We start from the raw sequence: 19918 nt of genomic DNA, 5'->3' as shown, positions 1-19918 counted from the left end.
CTCAACAGCAAGAAGAAAGGATGATCCCATTTAAAACCCGGCAAGTGACCTGAGTAGGCGTTGCTCAGAAGATACCCAATGGGCCAAGAAGTATTTTTAAAAACGCCCAACACCACTGATCGTCAAGGAAATGCAAATCAAAACCACAGGAGACAACATAACACTCAGTTAGAATGGCTACTATTGAAAGAGAGCCCCAGCAGCGCCAATAGAAGAACACAGAGCCCCAGATCGCCAGGGGGAGAACACAGAGCCCCAAACTTGCCAGGTGGAGAACACAGAGCCCCAGCCCTGCCAGAGGGAGAACACAGAGCCCCAAACTTGCCAGATGGAGAACACAGAGGACCAGCACTGCCAGAGGGAGAGCAAAGAGCCATAGGCACCACAGGCACCACCACCGACCTTGTAAACATAAGCAGGTGAAAGTGCCCAATCCTATCTCCATTTCTAAGACCTCATCCAAGGAAGACCTCTGCCTTCTGCCCCTGAGGCTGAACCAAGTTCTCTCCCTCTGAGCACTGCCACTTCACACTTGTCCTGGACCCCGTCCTGCCCAATCCCAGGGTTCCTTGTTATAATTAAAGTTTCCTCCTGGGGTTTCACAAACTGACTTCCAGACCACTCACCTATAATCGAATCAAGCCTTTATTGAAGCACACCGGTGGCGGCTGATCAGAACATAAAGCTGTTCCCCTGATCAGCCCCAAACAATTCCAAGGGTGCCCCCCCTTATAAGCCTGAAAACCGCAAAAGGGACATTTGGGGGTCTAGCCAATGCAAGCAAGCCAGGTTACAGAAGTGGGAGAATGTAGTCAAGTGGCGGGACCCTTAGCCAATCACAATTAGCCCAGTCACCTCAGTTACAGAAACAGAGCCCTGTTACCCTAGTTATAGAAACAATGCCCCATTAGGTAGTTTCATGTTCTTAAATGTTTCTATAGCAAAAGGAAAAGAACATCTTGCCGCAGTCATAATAACCCTTCCACTTAGCATGGTTGTTTTACAAAATGGAGTCACAAAACAAAATGAAGTCACTTTGGCTTGACTATCACATCAGGTGCCACTTATACTAGAGACCTCTCAGGCTTTTGCACACTAATGGCCTTCCCCACCTGTGCTGGAATCCACCCAGGTGCTAACATCTTACAATTTATAAAAACACAACTACACCTCCCATGAGATATTTGGCTCTCACCCCTTCAACACTACCCTTCAGGAAAACTGTTTGCAAACACAGCTGCTCCCTTCCCTCCGGAGCATTCTCAGGGGCACTGCCCCCTGTGGTATCACCCTCTGCATGACAAAGACACTGCCCTCTCAGGACAGCAGTGCTCTGGGTCAGGAAGAGTGCAACCCTCTGGCTCCAGCTTCCCTGCTGTCCCTTCCTCCTGCCAGCTCCGCCCCTGAGCCACCAGCTTTGTCCCTGAGCCCCTAGCTCAGCAGCCTCCTGGTGCCTCTTACCATGTGGGGTTCCTCCTCCCACCTTTTTGTATTTTCCATTCCTTTGCTCTGCTCTGTCTTTGCTCTCTTGATTTTTTTGGTTACACTTTCCTGAAGGGACCTGCTTTCATGAATTTCATTATCAAATCTAAAATCAAACCAACTTCCTCTACCCCATGAGCTGCTGCATTAACCCAACAGTTCCTTCTCTATCTTTTCTTTAAATAGTCTTTAAATAGTTGTAAATGCAAACTTCATCTTCAATTCTATATTTCATACCCTCCAATAATCAATCATTTCTCTTAGTGAAAAATCCAAAACCTCCTCAGGGTTACTAATGATCCACAGGAACAAGGCTCTACCCCTCCCCAGGCTGACCTCTGTCCACCTCCCCAGTCACTCTGCCTCCCTCTTCTGCCCTGACTGCTACTATTTCAGCCTGGACTTCTCTCTCCACTTCTGCTCTCCTCCTCCCAGCAGTGAAGGTTGAGCACTTGGTGGGCAGAGCTTCCCTAAACCCCTGCTGATGCAGGCCTTGCTAAGGTCTGCCTTCACGCCCAGCCTACTCTCTGTTCCACAATGTTCTAGAGAAACAGAAGCACATCCTTATTCTCTATAGAGATCAAACCCTCTTGCCTTCTGGAATTAGGCTTCATTGCAATCTTCCTCACCTTTTCTATATCTTGTATCTCCAAGCACTGCAGACTGCAGCAGGAGACCTCGTACTTCAGGGAATTAAAAGTATTTGTGGAATTAACGAATGGAACCGGTCAGGGTGTGTGTGGAGGGGTGGATAGTGGCAGAGATCTCCTAAATCCTGGCTGAGTGGAGGGGATTTGTGTTGTGCTGCGGGCCTGACTCCAGGCCCATCATAGCAGAGAGCACTCTGATCTTCCTCTCCCTTCTCCCCTTCCTTCCTTCCCTGAAACTTCATTAAGCAGAAAATACTAAAAGTCTAACTTATCCAAGACAAATGTTTGGCACTTCAAAACTGCTTATTCGCTCTGGGCCTGGGGATATAGCTCAGTCTGTAGAGGGCTTGCCTCACATGCATAAGGCTCTGGGTTCAATCCCTACACCATTAAAAAAAAAAAAAAAAAAAAGCTTTATTTGTTCTCTTATCACTAGGAGATAATGCAGGACAAAACACAATTCCAAAGTCTTGGTTTCCTTTTTTAGTCATTGTTGCCCCAGCTGTCACACATCAGGTTTGAGGTGTGCAAGGCCAGTTTCCAAACAGTGTGTAAAAGGGAATCCCTCAGGGACCAGCCGAGCTGCCTTCTCAGGGCTTTTCTATAATCCTCCTTGAAGTCTTTCTTATTCCCAGCAGAAGTGAGGATGGTCTTAGGCCTGAGCCTAAGCCACTCCATTTTTAAAACTCCAGTTTGAAACCTGCAGTCTCACCAGGACACCCCAGAGCCCTCCATTGTGGCCTCAAACAATTTACTTCCTGTCACCCTGATGAACGGAGTGAAGCCCCTGGCAGGCTGTCCTTGCCTGATAAGAGGGAAAGGCGAGAAGATCAGGGGGGAGACCACCAGACCAGATGTTTCTGACCCCAGGGTGAATGATGTTACTGAGAAATCCGGTGGTAGCTGATAAGGATTGAAAGGGAGGTCAAAAAGCCCCCAAATTTAGTATAAATAATAGAGCAAATGAACAGGGATTCAGCCAGCCGAAACAAGGATGCACTCGAGCTGGAGAGCCTGATGAGGACCTGACATCCCATCACTTGTCATGGTTCCTGAGCCTCTGGGTGATCCTCACCACTCTCAAACTGTACCGCCTCGACTGGACCTTGGTGAGAGCTGCAACTTCTCCCTATGACCCTCTCCTCAACCGGTCGTCCACTCCACCCAGGGAAAGCCTGCCTTGGTTCTGGACCTGGTCACCACGGTCTGAGTGAGTGTGCATCTGCTGGACATAAAGCCTAAGGCTTAAGACTTTTGAACTTAGCATGCAGAGGGAATGTCCGTCATGAGCCTGTCATGATTAAGTGTGTTTTGCAGTACTTAGAATTGTTTGCTGTGAATTGATTACGTCTATAGCATTAAGGATTGTTGTTTTCTTGATTAACAATCTATAGAGTTAAACTGTATCGAGTAATTTGAATGCATAAAGCATTGAAAGGGGCAGAAGCGTATGGACATTCCTTATTTCTCCCCTCAACCGCATAAGTCGCAATTTTGCCCCTTAGCGACACATGCCTAAAGACAGAAGCCCATCTTCTGACGTCGTCGTGGGCAGGGGACCTCAAGTCACTGATTCCTTATAGCCGCAGGACCCTCTGCACACCAGCAGGGATGCTCAGCCTGGGCTCTGAAGCCAGAGTCCTCATCCTGCCTTGGCTCCAGGAGCTGCTGCCTATAGACTCTCCCTACCTAATGAAGACCTGTCCTCTCACTCCGACTCCACAGCAGCCGTGCTGCCTTCTGATAGCTTTTCTAACACCCTCCTTGAAGTCTTTGTTCCTCAAACTGTAGATGACTGGGTTCATCAATGGTGTGACCACAGTGTAGAAGACAGAGATGATCTTGTTGATTTCGGGTGAGAGGTGGGCACAAGGGCGCACATACATGGAGATCATGGTCCCATAGTAGATGGTGACAACAGCCAGGTGGGACCCACAGGTGGAGAAGGTCTTCCTCCGTCCAGAAGCTGAAGGGATCCTCAATATGGAGGACACAATGAAGACATAGGGCATGAGGGTCACGAGAAAGCAGATACACAGCACTTCGACCAACAGGACAAAGATGGCCATCTCGGTGACGTGGGCACTGGAGCAGGAGAGTTGCATGAGCGGCGGGAGGTCACAGAAGAAGTGGTTGATCTGGTTGGGCCCACAGAAGTCCAGCTGGGAAATCATCATGGATGGCAGAAAGCCTGTGCCCACCCCTGTCAACCAGCAGAGGGCCACCAGGTGCCTGCAGGTGTCAGGGCTCATGAGGAAGGGGTAGTGCAGTGGACTGCAGATGGCCAGGTACCAGTCGTAGGCCATCATGGCCAGGGGGAAACACTCAGTAGCCCCAGAGAACACGAAGAAGTAGAGCTGCGCCATACAGGCAGAGAAGGAGATGGCCCGGCCCCAGGAGGCCAGGTTGGCCAGGAGAAGGGGCACGATGGTGGACGTGTACCAGATCTCCAGAAAAGAGAGGTGCTGGAGGAACGTGTACATGGGGGAGTGCAGGCGCCTGTCCTGGCTCACCACTGCGATGATGACGACGATGTTCCCCGTGAGGGTCAGGAGGTAGATGAGTAGGAAAATGGTGAAGAGCAGGGTCTGCCACTCCTGAAGGGTCCGGAATCCGAGCAGCTGAAACTCGGTGACTGCAGACACATTTGGGGCTTGCATCGTCTGGGGGCAGGGAGTGCAGAAAACATGTATGATAAGCACAGGGTGCGAGGACAAGAATATTATGACCGCTGGTGTTTGGACCTTCAGGGCTTTTTTGTTTTGTTTTAGGTTTGCATGTGCTGCTCTTGGGAGGTTCAAATGCACAATCCCATGCTCCTTTTATTTGACCACATTTGGATCTGAATATCAATGGCTCCAGGCTTCCTGACCCAGTCACTCCTCCTGACCCAGTCACTCCTCCGTCTCTTCAGTGAGGATTGCAAATGTGTTCTGTTTTCAAACCTCAGCATGGCCTTGTCTCTTGACCAGAAGCCTGGGGTCCCCATGGGAGCACGTGCAGGCTTAGGCCACTAACACCCCCACCTACTGTTCATCTGTACCCCGAAGGAGTGGTGTGCATGGGTCTCAGCTAGTCCCTCACTTGGGCTGTGTCCTCCCCCATGCTGGGAGGTGCTGTAGGTTTCCAGCTCACCCTCTCCTGGACAGCAGTGGCCACCTCTCTGCTGGAGTTGTTCCAGTTTGTCAAAAGCCTGGTTTTCGCTCCCTGTAAACGAGAGGTGAAGCACACATCAAAGGTCCAGCTGTGCTGCCTCCATGGGCTGCCCACCCCCATGGACTCCTTCCCTGGTGGAGACCGTTCCTTTCTTCAGTGGCCCTTAGTCCTCTGCTTCATTTATGAGTTGGTTTGTGCATTTGCTTGTTGTAGTGGGGGTTGAACCCGGGCCTCATTCGTGCAAGGCAAGTGCTCTACCACTGAGCTCCACCCCAGCCCTTTTGATTTTAGACAGGGTCTCACCAGTTGCCCAGGGTGGCCTTGCACTTGCCACCCTCCTGCCTCTGCCTCCGAGAAGCTGGGATCACAGGCATGACCACCACCACCCCCAGCTCCTCTGCTTGCTTTGTCCACTGCTCTCAGGACCCCTCCCTCTTCCTCATCAGCTTGTCACTTAATATCCGTGACATTCCTCTGGGTTCCACCGTAGCAGGCTCTTCACGTTTGCAAACTCTCAGGGTTTACAGCAGCTCAACATGCAGCTCTTGACTTTACTCATTCATTCATTCATGGTGCCGGGGTTACACCAGGCCTCCTGCTAGCCTGACTCCAGGTTCAGTCTCTCAGCTCTTAACCCTCAATTTCACGTGTCAGTCTTGAATATTAGTGTGCAAACAGCTGTCCTATCTGAAATGCACCACAGATGTCCACTCAGCTCCTGAGGCTACTTTGACCTCATCTCCCAAAGCTGCCCAGCAGACCCTTGGTGCACCTGTCCACCCCCACTAGGGGGCACTCTTCACCAGTCGCTCAACCAGAAACCTTGACTTTGACCCAATATTAGACTGTTCTGCAAAATCAGCTGGCTCCACCTGCAACTAGGGGGATCACTATTATCTGCCCACTTTGCTTGCTGCCTGGAATAGGTCCCACCATCTCTCACCCTGATGGCTGCAGCGCTTTCCCTGCGGCCCTCCATGACCACTGTGCCCTACTCAGTAACTCAGTCTCTGTGAGGAAGTGAAAGTGCATCTTACAGAGGGGCACAGTGGAGCTGCGGATCGTCCCTGGTTGGTGAACAGAACACTGGCCAGTCCACGCACTCCCCTGAGGACCCTCTCTTCTGCTGATTTGCCACTTTGCTCATCATCTCCAAGACTGCAGTTCGGTTTTTTGCTGTGTTCTGTTTTCTCCTCTTGTGCCTGGGCAAAAGCATCAGGAAGGCTATGTCCATTGAACATGGAACCTTTACATGGACTGAAGATGACATCGTAAGCTCTATGAAGCTGCCTTCAGGAGCCCGCACGGAGCAGGAAGCCTCACGCACACACTGGATCTCTTAAATCCAGCTCAAGACGAGGCCATAGGGACCCCAGGGCATTCTTGGTTGGCTGGGCCCTGCTGGTTCTCCCTGCCTCTCACACCTGGGTCTGCTCTTCTCCTTGCCCATTTGGCTCCTGACTCTCATCTCCTCTGGATTCTTCTAGCCACCCAGATCTTGCCTTTCTGTCCCCTTCACAGGCCCCTGGGATATTGTCCCTGGACATGTCTGCGGGCTCATTTCCCACATCCTTTTGCCCCCTCAGAGACCACTTCCTGCCTGAAGTCTGGAGGAGCTGGTCACCTGTGTGACCAGCAGGTGACACCATCCAAGGCAAGCGCTGCCCCTTGGCCTGAAGAGCATATCCCAGCAGTTCTGCCTCCGACCTTCGCATGAACAACCAGGGGATGCTGGGTGCTGGAATTTAACCACATAGAAGGATTTGCTCCAAGACTGGGCGATACTTAGAAGCTGTCTGGGCACAGAGCCATGATAGAGCTATGCCCCCAGATTCTTATAGTTATTAACTACGCCATCTTGGAACATGGTCTTTTCCTACCTTGGCTTTCTCACTTTTTGTGTGTGACATTATCATGTAATTAAGTAAATCTATTTACTGTTCCTTTTAAATGTAATATCCTGCTTAACTCGCTCACTTTTACAGACCCTTATATACACCTTATATCATATTTTTATTACATTTACCTTGATCATGAATAAATTAAAAATAAATCATTTAGCCATGGGGAAGTATGATATGCAGGTTTGTGAGACCCCAATAAGAGCAAACAAGCACAGCATCCCACTAGACTAAGTTTACAGAGTTTTGGGCTCAGTTTCCCAGTTAAAGTTCCTTTTTGGGGGGCGGGGTACTGGGGAATTAACTCAGGGGCACTCAACCACTGAACCACATCCCCAGCCCTATTTTGTATTTTATTTAGAGACAGGATCTCACTGACTTGTTTAACACCTCAATGTTGCTGAGGCTGGCTTTGAACTCCAAATCCTCCTGTCTCAGCCTCCTGAGCCTCTGGGATTACAGAAGTGCACCACAGCTTCTGGCTAAACTTTCTTTTGTATGTTCAAATGCAAGAAGAAACTGAAATTATTTAATCACCATTCATTGCTTAAATACTTTAAATAATAAACTCACTACAATTACTTAAATATTATTTCCAACTTTTAAAATTAGCTTCATTAGCCGGGTACGGTGGCGAATGCCTGTAATCCCAGTGGCTCTGGAGGCTGAGACAGGAGGATTGTGAGTTTAGATCCAGCCTCAGCAAAAACAAGGTACTAGGCTCTTATCTCTAAATAAAATACAAGGTAAGGCTGGGAATGTGGTTCAGTGGTTGAGTACCCCTGAGTTCAATGTCTGGTACAAAAAAAAAAATTAGCTTCATTACATTAGCTGAAAATAATAAAGATTGCTGCCTCTCAGAACGCTGCCTGCTTCAGTACTAGAGCAACCAGCATAAACTCAGGTCTAATTCTGTAGGGTTTTTTTTTTTCAAATTTTATGAGAATAAACACAATAAAGAATATTATTGTTCTTTTTTTAATGTTTTTTAGATGTCAATGGACCTTTATTTTATTTATTTATATGCAGTGCTGAGAATCGAACCCAATGCCTCACACGTGCTAATTAAGTGCTCTACCACTGAGCCACTTACCCCAGCCCCTTTATTGTTCTTACATGCCATCTGCCTACAGTACATTAAATGGCTTTGATGTCTCAGGAAGCCTTTTTAAGTTTTTGTTGTTGTTGTCATTACAGTTTTATATCCCAGCACATTTAGGCAAGACCATCTCTTTTTACATAGGCAGAGCAAGTTGCCCTGACAAGGAGGAATCCACAACCATAGCCAGGAAACTGTGCCCTTGGATGTGAAACACATACCATGCTGATTTTCTCCTTGAAAAGCTGCCTCCCCTGCTGTCCCTCTGGCCATCACACGGAGACCCAAGGGCTGCTGCTCTGAAAGCTGCCTTGCCCTCCTCTGACCCAAAGTCCGCCTGCATTTTCATTGTGAGAGCTGGAACTTGTCTCTCCTGCTGGTGTCTGGCTCTGGGTGGAGCAGACTTCTCCTTTCAGTAACCCTGGGTTTCTTGGGGACCTGGTCCTACCGAGAATCCTTTTCCCCAATGTGTTCTATAATTTGCCAATCAAGTCTGTAAACAATGAAAGCTAACTTCTGAGATTCCTCTGTGTCCACTGAGGCTTTCCTGTGGATAAAACGTTGAGATAGAAGCAATTTGTACATTCTTTATAAGATGGATTTAATTTTTTCTTAACTTAGAATGGGTCCCACCTTTGCTATAATATATGTATATATATATATATATATATATATATATATATATATATATATATATATGTGTGTGTGTGTGTGTGTATAGGTGTACAGGTGTACATATCTACATGTATGTGACAGCAATGGTAGGACCATATACATATACACATATATGTATATACATATGTCTAATATATATCTCCATATTCAAACTAACTCATTCAATTAAAGAAATCTTGCAAAAGGTTATTCTTTTCTTTTTTTTTTTTTTTTGGTACCAGGGATTGTGCTCAGGGGCACTTGACCACTGAGCTACATTCCCAGCCATATATTGTGTTTCGTTTAGAAACAGGATCTCACTGAGTTGCTTAGTGCCTCACCATTGCTGAGGCTGGCTTTGAACTCCTGATCCTCCTGTCTCAGCCTCCTGAGCCATTAGGATTACAGATGTATGCCACTACACCCAGCTTAAAGCTTATTCTTGGCCTGGGGATGTAGCTCAGTTGGTAGAGTGCTTAACTCAAGTGCACAAAGCCCTGGGTTCAATCCCCAGCACCACAAAAAAAAAAAAAAAAAAAAAAATTCTTAGTGAATCTCTAAATCTAAGAAAATGTAACATATGAATTACAGACAAATTGGAAAAGATTATCAATCCAGGTCTTAAGTATAGCAGGATTTATTTTTAATCTAAGTATGTGGAAGTCTGTCTACTTAAAATTCAATTTGTTAATACTTCTAGTGAAAGTGATTTTGAATATTTCAGTTTAAAAGAAAATGTTGAAGTATTGAATAAAGAAGTTAAAAAATAGAAACTTTTTTTTTTTTGCTTTTTTAATCAATCATTAATTTAAGCACCTACTACATGCCTTGACCTCTTTGGAGTATTAGGATACACAAGAGAATCACACAAATAATGTGACAGGGAAGGCTACATCATTAGTTATTTGTTGATGCTGATTTGACTAATACACAGTTTTTTTAAAAAAAATATGATTTATATGTATAGTTTTAGAAAATTTGGAAAATGAAAGAAACTACAGACAAAATGTGTATTTCCAAATACCCAGAGTACTGTCACCCAGAGTCAGGCTCCTGGTGCTCTGCCTTACACACTCCTCATGTGGCCCACCTACTAGGTCACACAGCAGGATTCTAGTCTATAGTCTGTAGCTTGGCTTTTCCGCAGGTTTTTTTTTTTTTTTTTTTTTTTTTAATGGTTAATATCCAGCCTGGCGCGGTAGCACATGCCTGTAATCCCAGTGGTTTGGGAGGCTGAGGCAGGAGGATCGTGAGTTAAATAGGGCTGGGATCTGGCTCAGTGGTCAAGTGTCCCTGAGTTCAACCCCGGGTACCCCTCCCTCCCAAAATAATAATAATAGTTAATGTCCGTGATAGGCCTTTTCTCTCTAGTGGGAAAATTAACATACTGTTTATGGATCCTGTTTCAGGATGGACCGTTTCCATCTGATGCCATTATAGCTCTTCTAAGACCTGAGACCTTGCAGAGAGAGGCTTAGTGGGGCCTGCAAAGTAAACTGTGTATTCTTTCTTTGTCAGCTGCAGAAATAAGGTGACCGACCTATGTGCAGGTCAACCCCAGCTGGAGAAAAGGAGAAGGCCAGCTGCAGGTTTTCAAAGACCATCTCAGCTCACCTCCTCAGGCCAGAGGGGCCCTGGGAAGAAGCAATGCGCACAGCCACAACCAGAATATATCAGCTGCACAAGTCAGTCCAGCTGCCCGGTGAGAGCCGGTCATGGCAGGCAGGAGCATCAGGAGGCTACTGTCCAATGTTCCTCCATGTCATGACAGGGTGGGCTTCCCTATCCTGCATCAAGAAGACACTAGCTGGAGACACATGGTCTCTAGAAGGAAGGGAATATTGACATGGCTTGAAATGTATAAAGTGCAGGGCACAGTGTGCATTTTTATGTTCCCACAGGATTAAAGACATCAACATGTGTGCACCCATAGGCTACGGGAACTTAGTTTTAGAAGGCCCTGCTCTGTGCTCCTCTCCCACTCAGTCATTGCTACAATGTGGCTCTTACTTGTCCCTCAAGAGTTCATCTGCTGGGAGTGTGGATGAGCCCCAGAGAGATGGTGATACAGCCAACAGGGCCAGCCAGAGCCTGTGCCAGCTGTTTGGATTTTCAGTCACAAAAGTATCAGCTAAATTGTTCTTTTCCTTATAAAGTTAGCCCATCTCATGTATCATGTTAAAGTAATGCAAAATGAACTCATGCATTCATCATCTCCTCTTCCTCCCAGCCCAAGTCACGTGGTCATTCTTTCCAAGAACCTTTTCTTCCTGTGTGCACCATGATTTCTGATAGTGACTTAAAATAGTAATATGTCCCAAGAAATGCTCATTTATAGTCATTAACTTCATAGTGGATCAAGCATCCTGATACTGGCTTCTCATTTTGAATGTGGCACACTTATTTTTTAATTGCATATTAATTAAGAATTATGTTGTGAAATTGGGTATGGTGTGGTCTACCTATAATCCCAGCAACTTGGGAAACTGAGGCATGAGGATAGTATGTTCTAGGCCAGCTTTAGCAACTTAGCAAGACCCCATCTCAAAACAAGAATTTAAAAATAGGCTGGGGAAGTAATTCAATGGTAGAACACTCATGAGTTGAATCCTCAGTAACACAGGTACACACACAAGGTTACACTGTTGAACTAAAAATAAGTATCCATTTGTGCATCACACTAAATTAATATATTTACTAATGTGTAAATATTTAAATTTTATCTTGGATTAATATTTTAATTTTTTAATATTTTCCAGTAAATTTTAAAATTTTTTCTTCATAGGTACATAGTTAATTTATTGTTGCACAGAGAAGTTTGAAATTCTGAAATGAGTTAGCACCATGATATTGGTGATATTATGAGTAGCCTGGCTATGTTGTGGTAACTGCTGTAGATATTTTGGTTCAATAAAAGAAAGCGTGTTCTAAAACTCAGGCTGAAGTTGCATGGAAGACTATCCCTTGCTTAGATATTACAGAAGGACAGATGATTTGATAGATGGGATAGACAGTCAAGTGTTTTCTAAAATTTAATTCTTTAATTTCAGAGACAAAATGATCCTGAACTAAGGTGGGGACACAGTTTGTTGACAAACCTAAACTCAACTTTGTCAGTATAGGAATTGCCTCAGCACAGGGTGGCAGGGGAGGGATTTCCCAGGAGTGCCAGTCAAGGCTTTACTGCCCCAAAGCCCCAGCCCCTCATCCTAACACTGCACCATTGCTAACCTGCAGGGAGGGCTTGATGTGCAATGGGTACGTTAGATGTCCAAGTTCTGCAACCTAAGTTATTGGAAGAATTATTGTCACATATATTATTTTTATTTCTATTTTTTAAATAAAGGACTGGGATTATCTTAGTAGTCTATGTCATTTCTTGCTGCATTGTCTGTGTACCTATTTGATCCCCTGGGCTATTATGAATAATGCTTTGCATTCTTCCCAGCAGGGTGACAGATGACATTGTATTTTATCAATATGTTAATGTCCCAGGAAAAATTGTGCCAAATGACTTCTTTTAAAAATTAGAACCATTCTCTGGAATCAAGTAATTGAGTTAAACTAGTGAATTAGCTGAAGCAACCAGCCACAGAGGATAAATGAACAGGCCCCAAACCACCAGTCACTCTTTCCAGGACAGCCACATCCTGAAACTGGCAGCCCACTTGCTGTTATCCTTGTCACCACCTGACTCATAACTAGAGAGGGAGCCTCACAGAGGAACAGCTCTGTTTGGAACACACCCTGGAGATAAGGAAACTCAGAACAATTAGCCTCTGCAGACAACAGTGTCCCCAGAGACCTGCACTTCCTCTTCTTTCTCCCCTGGTGTTCTGTGGCTGGGGAGCCGGTCTTTGGAAGAGCATCCGCTGGGTCACATCAGAGCCACATGCTCCACTCTTAGTTTCCACGACGCCTTATTTAGAAGCCATGTCACCACAGGACACAGGCAGAGAAGTCCGTGTGAGCACCAGGGTCACTGCAGGGGCAGGTGGGAACATGGGGTTTGCAAGTTGTCTCAGCTTCAAAGTGCTCTTGGGACAGCCACAGGATTGCAGGTGCTACATCAATAGAATGAAGCTCCAAGGGACACCAAGGGACGAGAACTAGTGATGGTTACACAAGCCCTTCAAGGTTCCATCCAACCAGGCAGCTCAGGAGCTGGTAAGGGAGGCCCAAGGAGAAGATACCAAAGCAGGCACAGCAGGGGGTGAACCTGCTGGGTGAAGGGTAGACAGAGAGCATCCACCAGGGCTGGGACGGCTTCCGGCTTCCCGATGTAACTGCTGGGACAGGGCTGTCACCACCACATCCACCTAGGAAGATCAGCTCTTCAGAGTAATTTTACTTGTAAAGTTAAATTTTGGATGAATATTGCTTTTGAAGGGCCTAGTTAGGGTCACCTACCTTTACTTACACACTTTGAAAATATGTCCATTTCCAAAAAAAGTTTATGCCAGAATCTCTAATCTTTTGGAATCTTTTTGTTGTTCTTTGGTTTTTGTTTCTTTGTTTAAGTGCTTTGCCTCCTGTTTCCATTTTTGGGAAACCACTTTCAAACATCATGATGAGTTTTTTTCCTGATTTCCCTCCCACCTTGCCTCGAATTAATCCAATAACTATGTTCTTTATTTTCCTTTAAATGTCATAGAAGGCAGAAGAAAATTGTTTTTCCTCTGGCTCATGAGTTTTCCTTCTTGTCCTGCAGTGGAATTTGTGGGAGACCCATACATTCAGACCCTTTTAGCGTGGACCTGCAGCAGGAGTGCTCAGGGCCAAGGTATGTTCTGTATTAAACTGTCATCCACAACTGCACGGTGTGAAGCCTGGACCTGATCTAGGCAGCCCCTGAAGAAGTGTGCAAGTCCGTGGCCTGGAGAAGTGCCCCCGCCTTTCTCCTGTGTTTTACACAGACTGGAGACTGGATCCACACGAAGGGCTGGGACGGCCTCTAAGCTCCCTGAAGAGCTTCCCTGACGCCTCACCCAGTGGAGGCCAGGGAGGCCTGGCATATGTGTCTTCCATTTGTCAGATGGACAATGGGCCCTGTGCAGCTGCAGCCAGGGCGGGGCTGCCTCTAATAGCCAGCAGAACACCCCACAACTTTACTGGGATGTCCCTGAGGATATACAAAGCCTCTAGTCCACACTGACCCAAGGGCTTCCACACTGACTGCCTCATCCGCAGTGTAGACATACTGCGTGCGATGACATTGGGATCCACTTTCTATCAACAAAAATCACACTTTCTGGAATAGCGCGCACAACTAGCCCTATCCAGTCTCCCTGGATGGCCACCTAGGAAGGAGACACATCAAATTCCTGAGGACCCAGCACACCAGAAAGACAGTCCTGCATCTTCGGCTGCTCTCTGCACACTGCTTCCTCTGAGTAGAATCCTCCGGAATGACAGGGCAGGCTTTATCTGCCAAGCCTCCAGAGCACCAACTTCAGACACAAGCTCCTTTGTGAGTTTTCAGGTCCGTCCCCGGGCTCACATGCTACCTGTGTTCTGCTGCCCCTCCCCCCAGTACTTGGGTCTGGAAATGTCACCCTTCTGTGACACTATTTTGTCCATGTGCCAGTTTCCCCTGAAGCAGGACGTGCTCTCTGGTGCATGGCAGCTGAAATCATCTATTAAACCAGTAAGTGGTGGCCTGCGGCCAGCCTGAGAAGCACAGGACAGCACCGTCCAGTCCAGCCCTGTCCACAGCCAGTACTGCTCCCTACATGTGCTCAAGTGGAGACTCTCTCCCATCTAAAACACAGAGCAGGTGTAAGAGAGATGATGAGACTCTCTTGGGCTATCACATTTATTAACTTCCTGCAGGAGCTTGACTCGACTTTACTCTGTCCTGGCTCAGAGGAAAGGGACTTGGGAATAAAAATGTGAACAGAATGCATTATTGTCCCTGAATCAGGCAAATTGCATAAAATAATAATACAAACCACTCTTTAAATGTAGCATTATCACATAGATACAGTTTGTTGAAATGCAGGTACGCTGTCTGGAGCTCTGGGCATGGAGAGTGCTGGGGAGGGCATCTGCCTCCTCGGCATCCACCTCTGGTAGGTCCTTGGTCCACTTTCACAACCACTGGACCCTGGGAGTGGTCAGAGCTTGGCCCTTCTCCCTGAATTCCTTCCATGGCAGCACCAAGGTGCATTGGGCGCCAGCATCCCTCTCTGGGCAGGGAAGGTTGGTGCTGTGCCTACAGGGAGTAAGAGACCACCTGGGTGGGCCAGGCTTCAGTGGGGCTTCTGGGCAGAAAACGCAGGGCTAGGAGCTCACACTCATTAGGTCAGTGCAATAGAAAGCAGGAAACAGGGCTAGAGACACGGTCGCAGTGGAGTGTTTGTCCAGAATGTGCAAGGCCCTGGGTGTGACCCCAGCATGAGCACTGAAAAAGGAAAACCATGAAAAATAAGAGCAGAAAATGGCAAGAGTGGGGAGCTTGTAAAGAAATTGGAAACTTTGGCACTTTTGGAGAAGCTAGAACTACCTTATGATGTGGAATCCCACCTCCAGGTACAGACCCACCAGAATAAACCAGGGTCTGGAAAGATTGCATGTGTATTTGTGCTCTTAGAGGCATTCCACACACGGCTGAAATACAGAAGCAGCCCATGAGTTCCTGACAGAGGAGTTAATAGTCAACTGTGGGGTGTGTGTGTGTCTGTGTGTGTGTGTGTGTGTGTGTGTGTGTGTGTGTGTGTGTGTGTAAAATGAAACATTATTACGGTTACACATGAAGAAATCCGCAACATGTTATGATGAGGATGATTGCTGCAGAAGTGACACTGAGTCAAGTAAGTTGACAGAAAAGGCGAGTATTAGAGGACGCACCTGGGTAAGTCACCTGGAGTGGGCAGGATGAAGGGACAGAAAGCAGAAAGGTGTCGCCAGCCACGGGGCAGAGCAAGCGGGAAGTTATTATTTAACAGAGCGACAGCTGTGTATGGTGAAATGTTTAGGAGATTATCATTGTTTTCAACACTCTTGATGTATTTAATATCACCGAATCTGTGCTTAAAAACAGGATTGTAAATTTTAAAAAAAATTTTTTTTAGTTGTAGATGGACAGAATACCTTTATTTATTTATTTTATGGGGTGCGGAGACTTGAACCCAGTGCCTCACACATGCTTGTCAAGCACTCTGCCACTGAGCTACAGCCCCAGCCCCCAGGATAGTCAATTTTTTGTTAAGTGTATTTCACTCCATTAAAAAAAAAATGTCAGGGGGCTGGATTTATGGCTCAGTGGTAGAGTGCTCACCTAGCATGCATGAGGCCCTGGGTTTGATCTTCAGCACCACATAAAAATAAAATAAAGAGAAGTAAATGAAGGTAAAATAAGATGTTTAAAAAAAAAAAAAGAAATGTCAGGGTTACAAATGCAGGGTGCAATTGCTTAAGTGGAAACAAACAGAGACATTTTAACATCCCCAAGCTGGAGGGAAATGCTGAGTCAGACCTGGTGCTCTTGAGGTCTCAGCTCAGGCTGTGGGGCTGGGAGATTGTGGATCCCTCAAGCAGAGAGGAGGGTGGGACCCTGGAGAGATGAGGGCCTTGGCCAATAGGGCTCCTCATAAACAGGAGGCTGTGCAGAGACCAAGAGCCCAAACTTTGTTTATGTGGTGCTGAAGATCAAACCCAGTGCCTCATGCATGCTAGGCAAGCACTCTACCACTGATCCATAAATCCAGCCCCCTGCCAATAGGGAGTAAGCTAAGGCTAACAGCACAGGAGAACGTGGCTTCTATATTCCAGCTAGCTGATGGCTTCAGAGGAGGCTGTCCAGGGAGGCCAGAGGAGGTGTGGAGGATGGGCAGGGCTCCCCGGGGGTGGTGGTGGGGATCCTAAACTTTGCACCCTGAGTCTATCAGGGTTAGGGTCAGGAATGGAGAGGCTGAGCATCAGAACCTTGTTAACAACAAGGAGCATTGGCACAAAGATTGTTTACCCTGAAAGAGAGACCATGAGAAACAGGAATTCAAGTTAAATAATCAGATGCCTGGGAGGAGCTTCCTGCAGTCCTATTACCATCCACCCCACTACTGGCCCACTCCTAAGGGAAGTTTGTTTTTAAGAACAATGTTATAGACCTCATTAGCCTCCCAGTGTCAGAAAACAAGCAATTTTAGGCCTGGCCCTGTGGTGTAAGACGTAATTACAGGTAATTACAGGGGCTTGGGAGGCTGAAATGGGAGGATTGGGAGTTCAAAGTGAGCCTTATCAACTTAGTGAGGCCCTAAGCAACTCAGCAAGACCTTGTCTCCAAATAAAATATTTTTAAAAAGCTGGGGATGTGGCTCAGTGGTTAATCACCCCTGGGCTCAAGCCCTGGTGCCAAAAAAAAAAAAAAAAAAAAAAAAGAAAAAGAAAAGAAAGAAAACACTTTGAGCTTTGAGCTTAACAGCTCTAAAACAATAAGTGACCTCCCCTATCTCACCCCAACCTCCTAAAAACCACCATGACCCCACCAGTAATGGTGATCTTTCCTTAGCCTGCCATCGTATGGGGGTGTCTGGGTTCAAATTACCCTAATTATCAACTTATCCATGCATGGGAGCCAATAGGTTGCTTTATTGTATTTCAAGTTTTGTGAATTAGATATTCCAGCCTCTGCCAGAGCCATGGGGACAGAACAAGATGATAAGAAAGATACAGATGTCATGCTGGATGCATAATGGTCACCTTTGAATTCTCTCCTACCTTCTTTCCCCCCCCCCGCTTGCTAGTATTTGCTGAGTGTCATATGTGCCACTCACTCTATGAAGTCCCCAGGACACGGCAGTGAAAACAGGAGCCGGCCCCGACCCTAAGCAGCTCATCTTCTGACTCATTATCCTTGCTCCACTCATTTTGTCATCTCTTTTTCTGTCTTTAGTTAAATATATCCAGCTTATGCCAGGACCTCTCTTTGGCATGTGGTGCCTCTTAGCTCATGTGACCCTCTGCACAGCCTCGTAAGAGGGCCGCAGCACTGACCTCCAGTGTGAGATGAAATGCAGCAGGGAAAGTGACCCAGCTCATCCCAGCCTCTTAGCAAGTGGCACAGCCTGCAACCTGGAACCAGGTCGGCTTCTCCAATTCCAGGCCCGCAGCCCTTTCCCTTTCTTCTCAAACCTCACATCTTCAGTGTCCTGCACCTGAAGTGCCGATCCATTTCATCTCTCCACCTCACTTTTGGGCAGGCAACCTCAGGGTCCTTTACACCCCACTGACTACCAAAGCCCAGGCCAGGATTTGGGCTCATAGGCATCAACCTTGGAGGAAGGCCAGGGCCTGAGTCATCTGGCCCAGCCACTCCCTGCAAACTTATCTTGCTGCCACTCCTCAGGCCCAGCATGAGCCTGGCTGGCTGCCTCTGGCCACCTGGTGCCCCAGCTGCCTTCCTCCACAGCCGCTGTGTGCACTGGTGGGGGATCTACCTGCAGCTTCACTCGCCCTCACACATCAGCAGACCTGGCAGGGTCTGTCTGGACCCTGCAGGCCACTGTAGAGTCCTCTGCTATATTCCTGCAGGACAGGTGGGTGATATTTCTCCCAGGTAATAACTTGTAATGACACATTGGCCTGAGTCTGTGCTCATCTCTCTCAGTTGACCTCAAGGCTGCTTTAGAGATGAGGTCCTGGCTCTGTTCCTCATCCTCATGCCTCAAGCCCCAGGGTCCGTGGCTACCAATAAACATAAACATGCACAGACAGACTGATTTGCCAGAAGCACGACCCACTGTCACCTTAAAACTCATCCATAGTGAAATTACACTTTGTTCAGATGACAGACATTCCCACCGACCTGCCAGCCTTCTTGATGACATTAAAGACCTCACTGTACTCCTACAACTCTGCCTCCCCTTAGGGGGAGCAGGTCTTTGGTTAATCCCCTACCTGCTCCTATCTCAGTCTCCCCCCTCCCATAGATGCACTGATGGTGGTGGGAAATGTGCCTTCCAACTAATACCTTGGATTACCTCTTTCTCACTTCCAGTGTATGTGTTGCCCCAATTGTAACACACCAGTCCATACTGGCTGTCAGCAAATGGGTGCCACATTTTTTAAAATATTTATTTTTTATGTGATGTTGAGGGTGGAACTCAGTGCCTCCCATGTACTAGGCATGTGCTCTACCATTGTACAACCTCAGTCCCAGTGCCATATTTTTTAAACCTTCAGAATTGTTGCTGGGCTGTAGACCTATCATCATTATGTGCATCTATTCAGGTATCTCCTCTTCAATGGTTTCATTTCTTTATCATTAGATAATTCACAGAAGGTAGAAAAACTAAAGTTGGTGGAAAGACGATTAAGAAAAATGAGCATACTATATAAAGAAAAAGATTTAAATAATGACTATGCTATAGGAAGACCATGGAGTGGATCAGCAATAAGGAGAGGAAGGAGCTCAGTTATTCTTCAAATCTCCTGACCCTGGAAACATTAGTACCTGCTCCACTGGGAAGGTGCACGGCCTGGAGAGAAAGGTTCAAATGGGCTCACCCTTAGGCAAATATGTGCCACCCTGTTGAGTTCACCTGGAATATCATGAAGCCCACAGAACCTGGCTACAGTCAGCTAATCCCTTTCATCGATGCACTTCAGGTTACTTTGGTTTTTTTTTTTGTTGTTGTTGTTTTGTGGGTTTTTTTCATTTGTTTTTTTTTAAATATTTATTTTTTTAATTATAGGTGGACACAATATCTTTATTTTATTTTATGTGGTGCTGAGGATCGAACCCAGTGCTTCCTGCATGCTAGGAGAGCGCTCTACCTCTGAGCCATAACCCCAGCCCTTACTTTGTAAAATTCTGTTAAACTTTGGACTTTTGAACTTTTGAGATAAGTAGTCAAATCTCCATAATGTCTCCCTTTCAGATGACTTAAATGTTGCATTACATCAAAGAACTCAAATAAAAATGTTCCCTGGAAGGAAGAGTGAGGAAGAGAGAAAGAGCTCAGCTTCCTAGGAGG

General features: G+C 46.6%; 1 protein-coding gene across 1 annotated transcript; it reads right to left on the bottom strand.

Moving 5' to 3' along the window:
* Positions 1-3817: 3817 nt before the first annotated feature.
* LOC144250595 (olfactory receptor 11L1-like) lies at positions 3818-4792 on the bottom strand. Its single transcript, XM_077793499.1, has one exon. The coding sequence runs from the start codon at positions 4790-4792 to the stop codon at positions 3818-3820; it is 975 nt and encodes a 324-aa protein (XP_077649625.1).
* Positions 4793-19918: the final 15126 nt, after the last annotated feature.

Source organism: Urocitellus parryii, chromosome 1, assembly GCF_045843805.1.
Source record: "Urocitellus parryii isolate mUroPar1 chromosome 1, mUroPar1.hap1, whole genome shotgun sequence".
Taxonomy (NCBI): Eukaryota; Metazoa; Chordata; class Mammalia; order Rodentia; family Sciuridae; genus Urocitellus; species Urocitellus parryii.
Note: the sequence above shows the minus strand (reverse complement) of the source record. Positions and strands in the feature narration are given on the sequence as shown.

Excerpts from the sequence above, each read along its gene's own strand:
- LOC144250595 (XM_077793499.1), bottom strand. The coding sequence starts at position 4,792 with ATGCAAGCCCCAAATGTGTCTGCAGTCACCGAGTTTCAGCTGCTCGGA.